Source organism: Diceros bicornis, chromosome 16, assembly GCF_020826845.1.
Source record: "Diceros bicornis minor isolate mBicDic1 chromosome 16, mDicBic1.mat.cur, whole genome shotgun sequence".
Lineage (NCBI taxonomy): Eukaryota > Metazoa > Chordata > Mammalia > Perissodactyla > Rhinocerotidae > Diceros > Diceros bicornis.
In genome coordinates this window covers 48,279,644-48,301,281 of record NC_080755.1, presented here as the reverse complement: position 1 = coordinate 48,301,281, position 21,638 = coordinate 48,279,644, and the positions used below count along the sequence as shown (strand labels likewise).

General features: G+C 36.1%; 1 protein-coding gene across 4 annotated transcripts in view; it reads right to left on the bottom strand.

The window, feature by feature from the left end:
• The window catches only part of WDR7 (WD repeat domain 7), a 359,360-nt gene that overhangs the window by 307,761 nt on the left and 29,961 nt on the right, over nucleotides 1-21,638 (bottom strand). For 3 of the 4 annotated variants that reach the window (XM_058557197.1, XM_058557200.1, XM_058557198.1), the window contains 10 exons: nucleotides 20,302-20,408; nucleotides 18,362-18,440; nucleotides 15,070-15,244; nucleotides 11,605-11,681; nucleotides 8,902-9,021; nucleotides 5,410-5,555; nucleotides 4,746-4,848; nucleotides 2,381-2,525; nucleotides 1,893-2,141; nucleotides 954-1,174 (listed from right to left, as the gene is read on the bottom strand). In XM_058557197.1, coding sequence (XP_058413180.1) covers nucleotides 954-1,174; nucleotides 1,893-2,141; nucleotides 2,381-2,525; nucleotides 4,746-4,848; nucleotides 5,410-5,555; nucleotides 8,902-9,021; nucleotides 11,605-11,681; nucleotides 15,070-15,244; nucleotides 18,362-18,440; nucleotides 20,302-20,408 — 1,422 coding nt within the window. The remainder of the gene's footprint in view (nucleotides 1-953; nucleotides 1,175-1,892; nucleotides 2,142-2,380; nucleotides 2,526-4,745; nucleotides 4,849-5,409; nucleotides 5,556-8,901; nucleotides 9,022-11,604; nucleotides 11,682-15,069; nucleotides 15,245-18,361; nucleotides 18,441-20,301; nucleotides 20,409-21,638) is intronic. The other variant, XM_058557199.1, reaches the window with a different exon arrangement.

The window sequence follows — 21,638 nt, the reverse complement described above, 5'->3', positions numbered from 1 at the left end:
TCCAGCACTGGCAGAACATGGCAAATAAAATACATTATCAGGAAGATTACGTTAGTAAACAGAAAGCCCAAGGAAAATTTCTTGGATTTTGAAATGAGACACATTGTGAACACTGCATCAGACACACGAGTAAAATGTTTTCCGTTTCAGTAAGATCATAACTGGTGACACTGAATGGATTATGATAAGCATGAAATATGTGTGCAAGAAGTGTGTGTATGCGTGTGTACACACGTGTGTGAGTGTTGAGGAATAGTGATTATGCACACAAAGGTGGCTAATCACATGAACAAGTTCATGATGAACAAACAGTAAGTGAAATTATGAGCCCATTATTTATCAATCCTAAGCCCTCCTAAAATCTCATATTCCTAAAATTATGAGGCTTTTTATTTGACATCATGGTCTAACTTACACACACTCACTAAGAAAGCAATCTGCTTCCACAAAGGCATGTACAAAATTTTCCAAAGTCATTAGCAGTGATTGTTATACCTTCCCTTGTCACAATAACTGTTTAGTTAAACTCTATTTATATGTATTTTTACCTTTACCAAAGTATATGTTCACTATCTTTTTGCTCACATGGAGCTGAAAATAATGAAACTGTAGAATTTCATTGGGGATATTTAAACTATTTTAAAACAGAAAACTGAAACTTGATAAATACATTCTACACTGCTACTATGTTTCAGGGACAAGCCATGATATTTAGGACATAATAACCGGAAAAAACACTAGGTGTATCTTCTATTTCTTTGTGCTGAATAGCAAATAATTATAACTTTGTCTAAACATTATGTGTCACCATTATTTAGTTTTAAAATTGAAAAGGTTTTGTTAATTCTCTTGTCACATTTTCCTGAAGTTACTCCAGATTCCATTTATATTAAGCCTGACAGCAACACAATTCAGCTCTACCACATTGAAATAATCTTTTATGATCAACTTACACTACAATTTTCAGGTGGAACTAGAAGTTGAGTAATCTCGCCACCATGCACACAGAAGATATGTTTCATTTCTCCAGAAAATATGTCCCAAATTATGACCGAAAAATCCACACCTCCAGATATCAGATATCTTTGATCATAACGAGCTGAGACCTGATGAGGATACAGCAAACATGTGACTTTGTTCCGATGACCACGGAGTGTTCTGTGAGGTGGCCAACCTGTGAATGAGGTTTTGGATTTAAAATGGGAAAATTAAATGCTTATAAAGTTTCAACAAATAAAAGTAAACATGAATTGTCAGAATAGCTATAAATTTTATCATAGAAAAGACTTCTAATTTTACCTTCTGGAACTGTTCTGTCCAATACAGTAGCTACTAGCCACCTGAGACTACTGAGCACTTGAAATGTGGCTTAGCACAAAAAAATTATGTAAAATATCTCATTAGAAATTTTTATATTGACTACAAGTTGAAGTGAAACTATAGTTTTGCTATATTGAGCTAAATAAAATACATTATTAAAATTAATTTCACTTGCTTCATTTTTACTTTTCTAATGTGGCTATTAGAAAATCACATATATTGTTACATATATATATTTCTACTGGACAGCACTGTTCTAAAAGATTACCAATATTACTGATAATATGGTAATTATTTAGTAAGCCATAGAGATAACTAATAATAAATGGAACTATTAACATATATCAAAGATATAAAATTGGATATTTCTTTATTTAAAGTCATTACATGGTATTTATTCCAATAGCCATTGAGTATTTTATTATCTGCTCATTAAATTCTACCAACTACATAGCATAGTAACAACTACACTGATTCACTGTATTTGTTAAAAACAAAGAGTACAGTCATTGTCAATATCATGGTTACAGAGTTCTCGAAACACTTTAGACACTGGTAGATCTTTAGCATACCTCTTCGGAGCATGTGTTCCCCCTGCAGCAGCTGTACTATGGCTGTCTGTGTGGCAGGTACAATGATGATGCTTCCATCTTCACGGCCACAAACGAGTCGTCCGTGTGCTGGTATGTAGACACTTGCAGTTACTTTAAGAGGTTCTTTACTATTGGGAATCACACTCAGCTGATCTATAATTCCAGCAGGACAAGGATTCAGTTTATCAAATGCTTCTTGCAAACTAATAGAAGTTGTCATTTCCAGCCCTGTGGAGGTTTTGTTTTGTATAAAAGAAAAATATTTGTGCATGTTAGAAAAAAAATTAAACATATTAAAATGTGCTTATGGTTAATTCAGTAATATACCAAAGAATGATAACTGTTATCAACTATAATTCTAGGAAGAAAATGACATATGTACATTATGAATTTGCTATTCAGTGGTTAGTATTTTAGATTGTTAAATTAAAAGAGTTAAGAAATTGCTGCACATAATTTACTATTACCTTCTTTACCCTCCGGTTTATCAGGTGTGTCTGATATGTTCCAAATATTCAATCTTCCAGAAGAATCACCCTGAATTAATAGTTTATGGAAGTATTCCCTGCATCCATAGAAGAACCGAGTAACAGGAGGACAAATTAGCAACTGCTAAAAAAGAAAAATTATTTTCAGATAAGGATGTTAAGTACTTTGCCTCAGTACCAGAGTAAAAAAAAAGTGTCTATAGCATGAGTATTCAACAATATTTTAATGTAATTTTGTAACATTAATGTACATGTCAACTAATATTCAAATCCAGTATAACACAAACATTCAAAGAAATGAAAAGTACATTAATAGTCTTTCTCTAGAATTAGCATTTATAATTTTTCTCTTTTTTTTTTCTTTCTTTTTTTTTTTTTTTGTCAGGAAGATCAGCCCTGAGCTAACATCCATGCCAATCCTCCTCTTCCCGCTGAGGAAGACCGGCCCTGAGTCAACATGCGTGCCAATCTTCCTCCACTTTATGTGGGACGCCATCACAGCACGGCCTGACAAGTGGTGCGTCGGTGCGCGCCCGGGATCCGAATCCAGGCCGCCAGCAGCAGAGCACGCAAACCCAACTGCCACACCATAGGACCGGACCCTATTTTTTCTCTTCTTTATAAAAACCTACTATTCGTGAGACAATGCAATTTATTTAATTGTTTGTTATTAAATAACTAATACAAAGATATACCACTCTTTACCAAAAAGAAAAGTCTCCACTTAAAAGGTCAGAAGGAGAGAACTCACTGATCCTAGCTTTTTGCCCATTCCTGATTAGTCACTAAGAATAGCAGCAAAATTAAACCACCAAGCTTGGACAACTAAAGGACTCCATTTTTTTTAATTAGTATATTTTTCAACTAACAGCATGACATTTTACTTCGTCACATTTACGTAATCAATTTGAACATAGCCTGAGACGTTAGCTATAAACTACTAGGAACACAAACCATTCATTAGGGTCTTGTGTATACTTTCATTTTTAAAACAAATTATTTTTCTGCTAAGAACTTGTGCCCTCAGTGAGATCACTTTTGAAAATACTAAATAGTGGTGGACTCCTAAAACTAACGTTTAGATTATTAATTCACAAATACTTGAATATTAAAGCATAGAATCTTATCCTGAAAAGCAGTAAAAAGTGCACTTCAGTTTTGACAATCATAGCTAACAGATAATCTAATTACCATATTTGATATTAGTTGTTTCCTAAAAAGCACAGAAACTATATATATTAAGCATAATCAATTATTTGATTTAACTTAAGGTCTGAAAATTACTAAAAGTTTTAATTGATAAACAACATGCTTAACAGAGAAGTTGTTACAGCAGCTGTAATAAACAATATTCCATACTCCAACACGTATCTCACACCACATAACACATATATTTTAATTTAAAAGTGCATTGCGGAGCTGATATTTAAAGAAACATGATATGTATTTGTTTTGTTTTACACATTTTTTTTATACAAGTCATTATCCCTTAGTTTAATTGGAAGTGACCATCTAGTTTGAAGAGCAATAAGTAGGAGATTAAGATAATAAAGGACAGGTTATAGAGGCTCTTAATCATACACAGATGTATAAACTCTGTATATTCAAAATACTCATGGGAAAAAACAATTACTTCCCCTTACCATCCCTCCACATGAAGATGGAACAAAATGTTCAGAACGAAAAGGTATGGAAACCCAGAACATAAGTCAAGGAAATTTTATTTCCAAAACCAAAGCTTCTTTCTTAAAGCTCAAAGAATACAGAGTTGAAAACCCAGTACTAGGTGCTGTTGGATTTCAAATTTAAATTGACATTAAGTAGGTTTTTAGAAATCATAATAAACTTCAGTTATTAAAGCGAAAAAATTTCTTTTGTTCTTTATTTCTAATGCCTAACGGTTTAAATCACTATATGACTTTGGGAGATACTGCAATGCCTTGTTCAAGTAATGAACCATTATTAGTCAGCATTATTACATGATTATCTTTGCCCTTCTATAATTACATCTGCCACTATGTTTTCAACTGCAGGATACTGTAAAATAAATTTACACCATTTATATGAATTTTATCAAAAAGTCATTTCTACTATGTAATCTGCATAAGATCATTTGTGTTCTTAAAGGTGAATGCTATATTACAGGCATATTGTATGTTTTAGATATGCAAATTTTAAAATTGTGCTTATTATTGACTGTGTCAAAATGTTTTACAACATCTAATATAGTGCCCTGAATTATACTGATCTTTCGAATAGTTAGCCACCAAAAGACACCAATAAATATAGTTGTGAAAATTTTCAATGCAACTACCAATTATAAATGATACCTGAAGAATTTTACCTCTTTATCTGCTCGATCCAAGAGGCTATGTTGTACAGGAGGAATTAAATTTTCAACTGCTTTCCCCACATCACTGCGGAATGAATCACTAGCTGGAAGGCTACTGAAAATGAGAAAAATACAACATTTAATTAAAATACAGTCATGCACCACCTAATGGCATTTCAGTCAATGACGGACTGCATATATGACAGTGGTCCCATAAGATTAGTATCATACAGCCTAGGGTGTGTAGCAGGCTATACCATCTAGGTTTGTGTAAGTACACTCTATGATGCACGCATGACGAAACTGCCTAACGACACATTTCTCAGAACGTATCCCCATTGTTAAGCAACACATGACTGTACTGACATTATATATTTTATCATATGATATGACAAGGTTTTTCTGACCATGAAAAAAATATAGATTTTTAAATTATAGTTAATTTAATATAGGCATCACATTAAATGTTATTAAAATATCCTACTTCAAATAAAAATCCACTTAATTTTTGTACTTAGAAGTTAAACTGTAATTACAAATCTAACTTAATAAGTTCTGAAGTTTTTTACCTAAATTAAATATTTATACTTTATACATTTTCATACTTTTAGGTTATACCCCAAATTCGGGATCCTTTGCTTTTTATTAAAGTCCTAACTTATTATTTATTGAATACCTGGCAGGTAGTTTGTAAATATAACTTTGCCCATTTTCAGTCCAAATGATTACTTTATCTGCTGATACAAAGTCGCCTCCAGTCCATGTCTGTCCATTTTCACTAGGACCTGAACACAACAGGGAATAGTCTCCAGCATCAAATACCTACAAGGAATGAGAAATTCACAATCCAGTACATACTGGTGTCATTGAAGTAAGATACAGTGACATTTCAACTAAAAAGAAACAAAAACTTCTGGAAATACATTTAACAAACTCAGGACTTTTAAGTTTGCTACCTCAAAGACATTTTGTCAGTGACATCTGGGGCAGAGTGACCGTCAACAGGGGAAACACAACTAGGTCCCCCGCTGTGTGCAGCCTCCCAGTGGTCAGGCAGCGCCCGATGATGAGCGGAGCAGAGGTGCTCTTCTACACACGGACGGGAATTCTCAGCCTTTCTTATCTGAAGGGAGGAGTGCTCCATCAAAGAATGACAAGTAACAGGGAATTAACCTCTGGAATGCATGGTTATGACTCCTGTTTTATTTCTATGTCCAGTAACAACGTTTCTAACAATAAACTCTGACATCAGAATATCTCCTTATTAATAGGGGAACTACCGGGGCTGGCCCGGTGGCGCAAGCGGTTAAGTGCGTGCACTCCGCTGTGGTGGCCTGGGGTTTGCCGGTTCGGATCTCGGGCGCCCACCGATGCACCACTTGTCAAGTCATGCTGTGGTGGCATCCCATATAAAGTGGAGGAAGATGGGCACGGACGTTAGCCCAGGGCCAGTCTTCCTCGGCAAAAAAAAAAAAAAAAAAAAGAGGAGGATTGGCAGATGTTAGCACAGGGCTGATCTTCCTCACAAAAAAAAAAAGTCAAGTCCCTAAAATTTCATCAGCCACACATGCTACTGGCCTTCTGGGACCTGACACTTCTAAGGCATATCAAAGTTTACAAAGTGCCTTTACAATCATCATCTCATATGACCCTTAGAATCACTGCAGGAGGCTGGCAGGCAAGTACTGCTATCCCATTTTACAGACAGGAAACTGACACAAATAAGGGTTATATCATGCTCAAGGTCATGTGTCCAGTAAGTGATAGAGCTAGGAATACGAATCTTGATCTTATAATTCAGAGCAGAATTATACTACCACTTTCAATATTTGATAAAAGTGCATTCTGTATTGCTAGAAAATTTCCCTAGAAGGAATGACTAATTCAATGGCCAGGAGTTTTTATTTTACTTTTCTTTAAAGAAAAAGCAATGAAGTTGTTTGTACAGAGCCTTGAAATTAGAACAAATCCTAGCTGATTTACCATGATTTGCTATAATATTTATCACATATAACATTAGCACTACAAGAAGATCGAAGACAAGTCTAAGAAAGAATAATGAAAGGAGACCAGCCCTCCAGCCTCATTATCAATTAAAACAAATTATAAGCTATAGAAAATAAAACAAAACAGTACTAATGCATAAACGGACAGCCAAATCAACAAGTCCAAAAATAGATTCCACTAATACAGGAATACAGTATATTATACAGCACAATAGAAAAATGAATTATTCAACAAGTGGCATCAGGAACTGGAGGGGTCCGTCTGGAATAAAAATAAAATTGGATCTATATCTCATAATTTATACAAAATAAATTCCAGATTAAAGATTCAAAGATATATAAGGTGAAACTATATAAATATTAGGAAACATTGATTTTTTAAAAGATCTTAGCTTGTGGTGAGCTTTTTAGAATGTATCAGAAATTGTTTTAGAAACCATAAAATAAAAGATGATCATTTAACCATACTACAATAGAAAATTTCTTTTTGGCAATAAATATCTGAAAAAGTCATTCTGGTGGGTTGTAGTACTATCTTAGAGTTGTTTTAATACGCATTTCTCTGATTAATGAAGCTGAGTACTTTTCTATACATTTATTGGCCATCTGGCTTTCCTCTTTTATGAAATGTTTTTGTGCATTTTCCTATGGGTTGCCTGTGTTTTTCTTCTTGATTTGTAGGAGTTGGTTTTTTACAATTACAAATACTAGATGAGTCCTTCACCATATGTCTATATTATGACTACCTTCTCTCACCCTGTGGGTTGCCTTTCACCCTTGTGTGTGCGCTTAAGAAAAGCACTGCTGCTAGCTTTTCCTCTCTAATGTCATTCCAAAGCAGTGGCAGTGGCAAGGATGAGGAAGATGCTGCGGCCCGAGTCAGGCCCTTTCCTACCCAGCCCCTCCCCTCTGAGGCAGTAGACTATGGTGGTAATGAGACCGGCTGCCGCAGTCAGACTACCAGAGCTGTAACCCAGCAACTCCACTACCACCTGTACAACCTTAGTCAAGTTATTTATCCCCTCGATGCCTCAGCTGCCTTATCTGCAAAATGGGGACAGTAACAACTCCTAGTGTGGTAGGCAGCCTCTAAGATTGCCCCACTGATCCTTGACTCCTGGGATTTACACCCTGTGTAATCTTCTCTCTTCAGTGGAGGCTGGATTTTGTGACTGTTTCTAGACAACTGAATGTGGTAGAGGTGGTGAGATCTCAGTTCCAAGATCAGGTGGGTCTTGGCTACACCTTCTCTTACTCACTTACTCTGAGGGAAGGCGGCTCCCATGCTGTGAGTTGCTCTTTGCAGAGGCCCAAGTGGCAAGGAACTAATGTCTCCAGCCAACAGCCAGGAGGACCTGAGGCCTGCCAACAACAAGTGAGCAGATCCACCCCCAGCTGAGCCTTACCATGAGATTGTAGTCCTAGCCGACACCTTCACTGCAGCCTGTGAGAGACCCTGAGCCAGAGCTACCCAGCTAGGCCAGGCCCGGATTCCTGATCTACAGATGTGGTGGTGATACCTGTATCAGATGGGTGATGACACATTTGCTGTTTTAAACTGCTGAGTTTTGGAGTAATTTGTTATGCAGGATTAGATAACTAATATACCACCCTTCAGAGAGTTGTGAGGATTAAAAGAAATACTACATGGAAAGCTTTGAAAAATATGCTAGGCACAGAGCAAGTGGTCAAAACATGCTGGCTCTTTTTCTATTATGGAAATAAAGTCCGACAATGCGGAAGTAATATACTCCTTCCATCATTAGCTCTGAAGGGATGGAGGAAGACCTTCCCGACTCCAAGAAGTCAGAACAGAGTGGCAACGGAATAATAAAAACCTACAAAGATATGTCAACCTGCAGAAAACTCACCACCATTGCTTACACTGTACTGACAAGATAATGACTAAAACAGTAGCAAAAGGTAGAAAAGATCAACAGAATAATAGTCATTAACTGAATCATTCTATAAACCAAAACAAAAAGACAACTATCTATAGGCAAATCCCAATATCGCAAAGTATGACATCAAAATCACACATGAATTCCAAAGGGTTAAAATATTCTTGCACCAAGCTCTTCCTTAAAATTATTTTTGGAAGCCTGATAAACCAACATCTTGAAGGGTAAAAATACAGCTTCTTAATTATGTAGTCATCTTACCCTCCAATATTTGGAGCACACAACCAAAAGTGACCTTTGTGTGAATGCACAAAAAGAGATGCTTTGGCAATTCTGACAATAAATTGGTTTGGATTCCTCTTCAAATATCGGCTCAGTATCCTGAAAAGAGAAAGATTTGCAAAACTTTAGGAATGGCTTGGTTGTCAATTAAAACTATCACACAATGATAAAGAAAATAAACGAAATAAAGACATCACTTGATATGTTCATCATTTTAACCCCTCATGTGAGAACCAAGATAGTAAAAAGCAGCAAAAATACACTCTAAAAACAACCAGCCACATCGTCTTTGCTACAAAGCTAATTAACATTAAAATACTGATGAGAATCAGAGTGTCATCACTCTGGTAATAACAGATGAGAGAAGTTTGAGTAAATCCTCATTTTTGTAGCTATATGTGCTCTGGGGTTTAAAAAAAAAAAAAAGCCACACTGATCAATTCCTCCAGTTTCTCCCAGATTCAATGTCTAAAAATTCCCTAGCTGAAGAGTTTACCATCAATCTTGTCAAAAAATTGATCTGCCTTTCTTACTGATAAAAAGTAACAAGGAATTCAAGCCCAAAGAACAGAGAGAGGGGACCAAAATTGGTTTTATATAGTTTTTGTGGTGGTTTGCTTTATTTTTGCCCTCAAGCAAACTTTTTTTTTCAATTATTTTACTGAGGTCTTATTGGTTTATAACATTATGTAATTTCAGGCGTACATTATTATACATCAGTTTCTGTATGGACTGCATCGTTCTCACTACCAACAGTCTAATTTTTATCTGTCACCATGTATACGTACTCCTTTACCCCTTTTGCCCACCCTCCAACCCCCTTCCCCTCTGGTAACCACTAATCTGTTCTCTTTATCCATGTAAAATATCTTCCACATATGAGTAAAATCATATGGCGCTTGTCTTTCTCTGTCTGGCTTATTTTGCTTAACATCATACCCTCCAGGTCCATCCATGTTGTTGCAAATGGGACGATTTTGTCTTTTTTTATGGTTGAGTAGTATTCCATTGTATATATATACCACATCTTCTTTATCCATTCATCAGTTGATGGGCACTTGGGTTGCTTCCATGTCTTGGCTATCGTGAATAATGCTGCAGTGAACAGACGGGTGCATACATCTCTTTGAATTGTTGATTTCAAGTTTTTTGGATAAATATCTAGTAGTGGGATAGCTGGATCGCACAGTATTTCTATTTTTAACTTTTTGAGAAATCTCCATACTGTTTTCCATGGTGGCTGCACCAGTTTGCATTCCTACCAGCAGTGTATGAGAGTTCCTTTTTCTCCACGTCCTCTCCAACATGTGTTATTTTTTATCTTTGTAATTATAGCCATTCTGACAGGTGTAAGGTGATATCTCATTGTAGTTTTGATTTGCATTTCCCTAATAATTAGTGATATTGAACATCTTTTCATGTGCCTGTTGGCCATCTGTATATCTTTTTTGGAAAAATAAATGTCTGTTCATATCCTCTGCACATTTTTTGATCGGGTTGTTTGTTTTTTGTTGTTGAGTTGTATGAGTTGTTTATATATTTTGGAAATTAACCCCTTGTCAGATATATGTTTTGCAAACATTTTCTCCCACTTGGTGGGTTGTCTTTTCATTTGTTCATGGTTTCCTTTGCCTTGCAGAAGCTTTTCAGTCTGATGAAGTCCCATTTGTTTATTTTTTCTTTTGTTTCCCTTGCCTGAGCAGACACGGCATTCGAGAAGATGCTGCTAAGACCAATGTCAAAGAGTGTACTGGCGGGCCGGCCCCGTGGCTTAGCGGTTAAGTGCGCGCGCTCCGCTACTGGCGACCCGGGTTCGGATCCCGGGCGCGCACCGTCGCACTGCTTCTCCGGCCATGCTGAGGCCGCGTCCCACATACAGCAACTAGAAGGATGTGCAGCTATGACATACAACTATCTACTGGGACTTTGGGGGAAAAATAAATAAATAAAAAAAATTAAAAAAAAGAAAGAGTGTACTGGCTATCTTTTCTTCTAGGAGATTTATGGTTTAGGTCTTACATTCAAGTCTTTAATCCATTTTGATTTAATTTTTGTATATGGTGTAAGACAATGGTCTACTTTCATTCTTTTGCATATGGCTGTCCAGTTTTCCCAATACCAATTATTGAAGAGACTTTCCTTTCTCCATTGTATGTTCTCGGCTCCTCTGTAAAAGATTAGCTGTCCATAGATGTGTAGGTTTATTTCTGGGCTTTCAATTCTGTTCCATTGATGTGTGTGTCTGTTTTTGTGCCAGTAGCATGCTGTTTTGCTTACTATAGCTTTGTAGCGTATTTTGTAGTCAGGCATTATGATGCCTCCAGCTTTGTTCTTTTTCTTCAGGACTGTCAAGCAAACTATACTTTAACTTTAACTTAAACAGAGGCAGTTCAGGAAAGTCTCACCTCTTCCATGTTTCTCTACTTCATATCCTGTGGAATATGTTTCTGAATTTCATATTCTTGATAGAGCAGATGTCTATCACCAAAAGTGAAAAAAATAATGCACTTGCAGAGACAGCATACTAGGGGGTCTTCTATACTATCTCAATAAGGCTATCAAAAAGGAATAGTGTTTTCCTTCCCCCTTTAAGAAAAAAAGGGAAGGGGCGTATCACTACTGAAATTTAAGATTCCATAAAAAGAAAAACAGAGAACTCACTTCCAGTCTCATTTGTCTCACCTGCATGCCACTTATTTCAGAGGTAACAATCCACACCTTCAAGATGCCCATTGCTGAGAGTGCCACCACAGTGTCTTCTAAGTCGAGAAGGAACAAGAAGTCAAGGTTACAAACACAATATGCTTTCTTTCTAAATAGTAACATGGTTCACTTTAATGAAATTGCATAACAGTATGTTTTACAATTGGCATAAAAACATAATTCAATATTTCATGAAATAACAGAAACCAGATTTTGAAACATAATAGAGATGACCAAAAATTTGGAATTCAAGGAAAAGTTGTTTCTAGCTACTCGAATTTATTTTTTTATTTCTAATCAATAAGTTTTTAATAATTTCAAATGTTCTTGATCACCATGTTAACAAAGCACTTTTATTCTTCAAAATTCACAGCTTCTAATTACTTATCATGGATGAGCACACTCACTTCATTTCTTCAAGGCACGCGTTTCCCTTTCCCACCTAGCTTGTCTGTGTTCTAGACATTTTATTGCACATTACACTCTTCATAGATTGTGATCAAGAGAAGGACACAACATAAAACCTAAATTCATAAGCTTCAGGTAAGGGAGCAGTCACAGCTCCAGGGTAATATATGTGAACTTCGAGAAGGACCCCTAGAAAGCAGTCTAACACAGGCTCCACAATGAGGGGGGTATGTGTTAAAATCACATTTTCTTCACTAATTAACCAATGGACTGCGGATAACGTAACTAACCTATTTTAAATTCAATTTGCTTATTAGTAAGCAAATATAAATGAATAACAACAGTACCTACCTTATGGGTTGTTATGAGAATTAAGACACATCACAGGTATAGCACTGAACATATCAATATAGATGAGTTATTACTCTTATTAAAAAGAATTGTTTGCTATTGAAGTAAAGCCTTATTGTATTACATAGTTCCCTAGGCAATGTAAGGCACTGGAACGTACTGATTATAATTCCATGATCCCTGTACAGAGAAGTTATAACAACTGCTCATAAAGCTCTCAATTACAATAAAAGTATGACATATCAATATATCTAAAATTCTCAAATATCCACAAACTAGAATGTGGTAAATGCAGACTGAAAATTGTATGTTTGCAACATTATAAACCAATAATATTTAGAATTGTATGCACGGCACAAAAGTTTTCATCAAAGTTACATTCTATCCTGCTCAGATCATAGTGTGTACATGTATATCTCATAAATGGAAATAGTGTGACAATTCAAAATGTGCAAACTGCTTGTCACAAATATAGTCCTTTTTTAAAGAATACATTGATTGTAACTAAGATTAGAGGTGAACATGCTGATAATGAGTTCCCTATTGCCTGGAAAATGAAGATGAATCTCATTTTCACTGTTATGCTCAGGAATAAAGCAGTAGTTCTCTGTTATGCATTAAAAACCTCTCCTTGAGAAGGTCCCGCATTAAAGAAGCCTGCTTAATTTTACATAACTGAACATCTCCCAAATATATTTGACCACAGAACCCTCCTTTTTCACTAATACCTATTAACAAACTTCAGAACCAATACTCTGAAGAACAGCCCTTGGGAAACACTGCAAGTCCATGCACTCTATTTTAGTCGCTTTAGTTCAGATCTGCACCGCTCTCAGCTGGGCTATTAAAATAATCTCTAAACTTGTTTGCTCCCATCTAAACCATTCTCAACCATGCCACCAAAGTGATGTTTAAAACATAAGTCCCTTCAAGCATTCCTACAGGAGACTGCCCATCATCTACAGCAGGGGCCAGCCAACTACAGCTCATAGCTCAAATCCAGCCCACTGGCTGTTTTTTGTAAATAAAGTTTTATTAGAATACAGATAGGCTCATTGATTATGTATTGTCTATGGCTGCTTTTGTGCTACACTGGCAGAGTTGAGTAGCTGAAACACAGACCACATGACTTGCAAAGCCTAAAATATTTATTATTTGGTGCTTTACGGTACAAGTCTACCAACCCTGATTAACAAGGTGAAATCCAAGTTCCCTTGCTGGCACACTGGCCCTTCACGCTCTGTCCCTCACCAACTTTACCAACCTCATATGTTCCTAACTCCTTCCCTCAAACTTCTTGGCCCAGAAAAACATATTTTAGTTTCCCACACATACCTACACTGTTATTAATGCTTTTGCACCTGTGTACAAACTATTTTCTCTGCCAGAAACATCCTGATCCCTATGTCTGCCAAACAAATTCCTCCTCACTTTTCAGGTCCTAGATCAGACTTTATCTAATCTGGGCAGCCTTCCTACTTGTCCTCAAGCCCCTTCACTTCCTTCGTTAATTCGAGCCTCTCTGTGCTCTCTCTCTACCTTGTCACACTTTACATACTCAACTGCCATTTGTTTATATATCGTTCTCCCTTATTAGAATTCGAGTCCTTTCAGTAGTTCAATCCTCTGTACCCAGAAGACAGTAGGCACTCAATAAATATTTGCTGAATGGTTGTTGAATAAAGAGCTGTGTGCTGATTTCCAACCCTAGGAGGTTCTAAAGGAAAGCTTCCATAAAATTGAAGGTAGTTCACTAATGGGAGGTAGTGTAACACAGCGGTTACAGTTACAGGTCTGGAGTCCATCTGGCCACCAGTCAGCCACAGACTTGCTCTGTGATCTTAGGTAAAGACTCCACCATGCTAAACTTCACCAGTCTCCTCATCTACACAACTGATAACAACAGTACCCACCCCACTGGGTATTGTCAGAACTGATAACATATGTAAATGCTTAGCACGTGCCTGATACTGTAGGCACTCAATAAATGAAGTTCTTATGGTGGTGGTGGTGGTAGTAGTTACAGAGCAGCCTTTCCAGAAAAGCACATAACCAAGAAGCCATTTGAGAGGGAAAAAATGCTCCTAAAAAGGCTTACATGAATATACATTCAATATTCAGCATTAATTATTGTTCTTTTCCTGAACAATTTTAGTTTTGCTTTCATGGTTGTTATAGAAAAGTTCCAAAAGAAATGAAGAAAAGATACTAGTATTTATTGAAAATCAACTATATAGCAAGCACTTACCAGGAATTTTCGTTAAATTTAATTGTGTATAATTCCCTCCCTTTTCATTATCTCCATACAAAATGGAAACACTTCTTATGCCTCCTAAGCAGTGACAAAATCAGGTCTAAGAAATACACAGGTAAAACTACAGATCCTCCCACCTTACCTCCGAAGACAAGATAGTCTTCCTCCACTACAGAAAATCACCCACACGCTCTAAAACTGCCAAAGCTAGTGACCTATTCCATGGAATGGAGATAATCTAACACATTAAATCTTAATTCAATCAAAGAGTCCTTTATGAAGGTAGAAACAGACGATAAATTATTAGAGTAGTTATTTCTTAAACAGAAGAATATAATGAAATATATTCACATATGATGCATTATAGAATTCTACAGCAAACTAACCACTAAGTCATGGCACTGAAGTTCCTAAAGGGCACCAGCACTGACCTTGTGTTCGATGGGATCGAATAATACTCATGGAGCTAATCCAGTCTGGAGATATCTTTGACACTAAGGAGTATAACACCTCAAGGCTGGTGGCATCCACAACAAGGATTTCAGGATAATGGCCATGGCATAAAAGCCTTCCTTCTCTCTGACTTCCAACAGAGAACTGGTAGAACTAAAAGGAAAAAAGATTTCTAAATGTTCTCCTTTACTTTAGTTACTCGATTCACATGGATTCATCAAGTTTATTATGATGCTCGATTTCTTCAGTAATATTTCCAGACACGTACTATATGGTACCTATTATATGTGTCTATGTATACACATACACATACATCAAGTTACATTAATATTTCAAAATATCTAACAAAAATTATTCTTTCCTTAACTTCTTACTCTCCATTTTGAACTACTTTGGAGCAGAATTCATGATATTAATTCTTTTTTATCCTTCTGTAGCATCTAAAACAGGACTGTTGAATGAATTAATAAAACACTTGAATAAAATCAGATTCACAAATCAAAGCAAAAGGGTAGCTCAGGTGGGTCACAAAAATAATACGAATTTTACATGAATGGGAATAGGTGAGTGTAGGCTTATAATTACTAGTTATAGCCAAATAAAATTTAGAAGCAAAGATGACTGTTGTTCAAATATATTATAATCAGATGTAAATTCTGATTAATCTAAGTGTGTTATTTCAGACTAGAGTATGAGAAAACTATTTAAACCATTCTTATAGTGTGCATTTAGACTTGGTGGGAAAAAAACAGAGGAAGAACCAATACAATCATGTTATACGTGTTACTCATGCCAAGAATAACTCAAAGGATAAGATGGGTTTCCATCAACCAAAGAACAAAGGAAGAATAACTATCAAAACAAGACAAACAATTTTTCAAAGGACCTGTCTTCCAAAAAAAAGTGACTTTCTTAGGGGAATGATTCTCCTAGACGATTTTTAGAAGGTGATGACATCAAAGATCCAGACTACTGCTTCCCAAGGGACTGGACCTTCCAAATCACACGAAGGCAAGCTAGATACAGCATAAAGGGTTATGCTGTAACCACTTCTCAACTGGAGAAATAACTAAGAAACCTGGCTACAGTCTGCTCCCACACTCATTAGTCCTATTCTCATAGCTTGTCACTGTATGTGAAGGAATACAATCTTTTCTCAACTGCAGAGTACCCTATATAAGTAGTACAACTTCTTAAACATAAACATTGATCATGGAGAGCATTAACTAAGTGCAAGGTAGCACCACTAAAACTCCACAAGAGTGTCTAATAAACTGCACACTACCACAGGGGGCACCTCTAGATCTCAAAAACTAGATCCAAAAACACAACACAGAACCTGGAGGTCCCAGGGACTGCCAGGCACTCACATATAATAATGTGATGCAGGTAGACCCATATAGGGGGAGGATGTGTCAAGGAGTAAAGGATGGGTGCAGAGAAGCAAACTTCATCAGTGTTCTTCCAACACCAGCCAGGAAAGACGTGTGCACTGCAGCCACTAGAGAAAAGCTCTCTCCTGAGGGCAGGGATACTATATTAGACCTGCCTGACTACATGCCTCTCACTGTTCTTTAAGGTTATACTCCCAAACAACCTTCTGATTTAGCTTCCAAGACACTTTGATACTTGCAAAGAAGGTGTCCTGAATGTAGAAATAAGTTTTCCAAATATTAAAAAGAGATGCCCCCATGTGATAATTTAATAAGTTGGCATTTCCTTGTGATTTCACTTAAGTGCTAATGTCACCAAGGTTTATGATTTCTATGTATATTTAAAAATATCCTGCTTCTGGATGTGAGAGGCTGAGGATCACACGAGAAACGATGGTCACACATTAGTGAATCTGCCAAAAAACATCTTCTACTTAGAGGTGGCTGCCAATCTAAATGCAGAAGGACTAATACAGGATCTGATAAATAGTAGGCACTGAAAATATGTTGAATAAATAAAGATAATTTTTCCTAAGATATAAACCAAAAGTTTTTAAATCATAAAGTTATACAACAGTCAAAATACTTACATGCAATGAGTTCAAGACATTTATATATAATTCTTCAATTAAAATTAATTATCTATACAAAGAATCTACATGATTTTATTACCTCTTTTCTCTTTACAAACTTTGATGATTCTTCATATAATAAAAAATAAATAATATATGCCCTTTAAATAGAAAGCATATGCCCTAACAGAATTAAACAAGCAGTTTTTAAAAGGCCTTTGTGAGGCAAGAAATAATCACTAAAGACCTATATATCACACTAACCACCACCTCCCCCAAACATTTTTCATTGCTTTTCTGATGTGTGTTAGCACAGAAGATTTTCTTGCTCAACAAATGATTTTATTTGTTTTAAAGGAGGCAGCATGACATAACAGAAAGAACACAGTCCCTAGAGTCAAATAAACCTGATTTGGGATCCTGGCACCATGAATGACCCACTGTGAGACTAGAGCAAGTCATTTAATCACTCTGAGTACCAGCTTCCTTATATGTAAAATGATACACTCCTATTTAATTTGTAAGGATGTGAGGAGGACTAAATGAAATAACATATAAGAAATGCCTATCCATTATTTGCTCAATAAATGTGAGTTCTCTTCTCTTCCCTCTCCTTCCTCATTGAGAACATAAATCAGATTTCTATATACTTCGTAATTTTCCCAACACTCAACACAGTAAATGATGAGTGAATTGAAGCACAAAGAACTTGACAATTATGAAAGAGTAAGAAAGAATACCATGAATGTAAGAAACTATAAACTCCTGTAAATTCCTGCGTAAGCCAGGCATATGAAATGGCCATTTCTTCTACAGAGTTGGAAAGTCAAAAAATGTACCCAAGGACCAATTGCACAAGCAATAAAAAGGATATGATCCAAAAAGTGGACTGTGTCAATCACAAATGGGATCACAAAGGCTTTAGCAAGAGAGAATTCCATTAGTTAGGATCTAGAGCCCTAACCCAACTAGTAAAGGGGCTCTGACTTGGGTAACCAGGATAGCCAGAAACAGCAGAAGCAGCAGTGGCAATTGGCTTACCCTATGTCTTTCCCCATTAGTCTCCTCTACTTTATTTTCTTCCTCCAGTATACCATCTTCTGAGGAATGCTTTTACTACTCTAATTCTAGTCTTCTTGCCTTATTATCCTTCCCAGCCCATTTTTCCTCTAAAAATACAGGCTCAATATTTAAAAAACATTTTTAAAATTGTGTATCTGTGATAAATTGCGTGGACTTGGACATTTACAGAAATAGATACTAACCTGTATGCCAGTATGAGTGCAGGCTAATTTTGTAAATTCAATACATCTGCCATCATTCACATCCCAGAGGCACATCTCTCTATAAAACAAAATAATAGCTAACTTTAAATCTGACTTTTAAAAGCACTGTTTAACTTTGTCACAGGGGTTTAAAATTAATCTTCCATTAAAACTGACATATTTCAGAAAAAGTAGCACATAGTCATTATCACTGTTTGTCAAAAATGCTGGTCCTCCCACCCACCATCCTAAACTCCCCTCCAATCTGCCCACCCCACCTTGATCCAAAGTCTTGCTGGGCACATGGTAGGACTGCATTTCCTAGATCCCTTTTGGTTGGAGGAGTCTTGTGAGTAGTTCTCATCAGCCACAACTGATATGAGGCCCACTAGGACCGATATGAGGCCCTCCAGAACTCTCTTCTCTGCCTCCATTCCAGATAGTGGCTGCTTCAGAGAGTGGTTTCTCCCTTACCCTCAACCTCAAAGCGAAGATAATTACAAAGCAGAGCAGAGCCCCAAGTGATATATGAGGGGCAAGTGACAAAAACAAGAAATAAACTTTTAATTTAAACCACTGAGATTTTCCACTGGTTATCAACATAGCTAGAAAATTTAGCACTGCAAAAAACAAATAAAATTTAAAGTCAACTGAATTCCAAACCTTTGCAAATTAAATACAGTATTCCAGTTTTATTCTGTATTGACTGCAGAAGTTTTATTGAGTGCATACAAAAAAGCTTTATCTAAAACTAAAGATACAACATTCAAAATCAGAAATGTCAATATGCCTTGTCTTTTAAAGAAATAAACCTCAGATTTATTTAACAGAAGACGATACTAATAAAATGCAATGATCTTGATATTATTTGGGTTTTCTTTAAGATGCCCTTTCCTATATCTCACATGGTATGAAACAATTTTTCAATGGACACCCAATCTATTTAGAATTGCATTCTAACGTGAATTAGCCTTTAACCTACTACCAAAAGGTACTGTATTTTTACCTGATGCTGCCTCTTCTTGTTCCAAACAGCGATATAAGGTTCTTTTCAAATTCATAAATTATGAGGGGTAGACAGGACAATTTCTTAAATAATTCTCTTCCAGTTCTCCAACTCTCTTCAATAACATATTGTGTAAATACACAATTTTCTAAGCACCAAAAAAGTTTTTAAAACTCCTCACACTCTGGACCCTACAACTACTGTCCAATGACCTAACTCTCCAAAAGCAAGTTATTTTCTGAGACTTAGGAATATATATAGTTATGTTAGTGTATTAACATACATCAATATAACTGTATGAACTTTTGCACGGCTTCAACTTCCAAATTTACACTAGCCTAGCATCATTCAGGTTTTTTAAAACTCTCAAAGCTGTCTGCCAACTCAATAAAAATGCCATGGGGATTAATGATCACGCTTTAACTTTTATGGTACTCTGAGTTTCTCAAGAGCATGGCAAAAACATAATCATAAATTAAAATAAAAGTATTATAAAAATTATTAATAAAGATAAAATTCACATTTTAAAAACCATATTTCAAATATCTTTCTTTAGGCTGAGATAACCAAAGCATTCATTTAAAAGATTTTCCAGGGGCCAGCCCTGCGGCGTAGCGCTTAAGAGCGCGCACTCTGCTGCTGGTAGCCCGGGTTCGGATACCAGGCGCGCACCAATGCACTGCTTGTCAAGCCATGCTGTGGTGGCGTGCCATATAAAATACAGGAAGATGGGCACGGATGTTAGCCCAGGGCCAGTCTTCCTCATCAAAAAGAGGAGGATTGGCACGATGTTAGCTCAGAGCTGATCTTCCTCACAAAAAAATAAAAATAAAAGATACTCCAAAAGAAAAAAAAAATTCCCTACTTACTAATACACTGTTACTATTTGCAATAAAGACTTATGAGGAAAAACTGTGAATAAGAAAATACTTACCCACTTTCAGATGCACTCACAATATACTGTTTGTCAATAGAAGCACAAGCTTTAGACAAACAAGTGATTGAAGCTGTATGACCAAACAGCAGTGCTCGAGGATTAACCTAGAAATACAAAAATATGGTGATGTAAGTACCAAATTTTTAAAAATTAATCTTCTTTAGGAATCCTCTTAAATATTTAATATAAATATACAGATATAGATTTGAGAAGAATTGCTCAGATCACCCAAAACTAAGAGCAGCAAAACAGTGACTCCCTTCCACTTAATGCTCACAGTCACCCTACCAACTAGTTCTGAGGTCAATATCAGAACACCAAGAGGTGACATTACTTGCCTAATATCATGTAGAGAGGGATGGAACCAGGATTCAAACCAGGACAGTCCTAAGCACTAAGCTATAGTATACTGAGAAACCAGGTTAAAAATGTGAATTAGTGTATAAAGTAATCTGACCTCACTTACTTTTTAAACAATACCTTCACTGATGTGAAAGCACATTTAGAGTCTCTAGATTGCCATCCACAAACACAAAAAATAGAGGACAGGTACCCTCCCAAATGTTGATATCAATGTCAACTGTCAAGATAAGAATGACCTTCACAAACTAATGACTTAGTGACATAGTGCCTTGCAAAAAGGACAGCTTAATACTCACTATTTTAAACTAGTCTGGCAATCAGCCCCTAAAATTTATCTACTTTGTACCACATGGCATGCTATTACTTCAGGATATATTTTTAATTAAATATTTAATACATGCAATAATATTTATAACATATGCATAAGATATAAAGAATACATTGAATAGCAACATACCTAATACCCAGTTAAAAAAATACAATATGAGTAATACCTTTAAAGTCCCTTTGTACCCATCATTGTGTCCATCTCGCAAACAATTTACCCTAATTTATTAGGAAAGCTAAATTGTTCAAAATTAAATATTCCATGGAAAGAGTATTGAGATTGTTCTATAGCCCTGGTATGTGACAACTGAAGAGATTTTCCAAATCAAATTCATCTTGGCCATTCTTTGCATAGTTATAATTAATTATGATTAGAATAGGCCTAGAAAGTTTTCTCATACATCCAAAATTTTCTCATACATCCAACCCACCTCTATACTGAGAATCAGTATCCTTCCACTGGAAAAAATGCTCTTGGTCAATTCTTAATTTCCTCCAAAAAGCAAATTTAGCAATAGTTCATTTTATTTTCCAATAGAAAATTCCATTTCAGCCATAATAGAGTAACTAGAATTGGACTTGACTCCCACTATAATCAGGAAAACTGAACAAAAATATTTGAATGAAGGATAAAAATCACATGA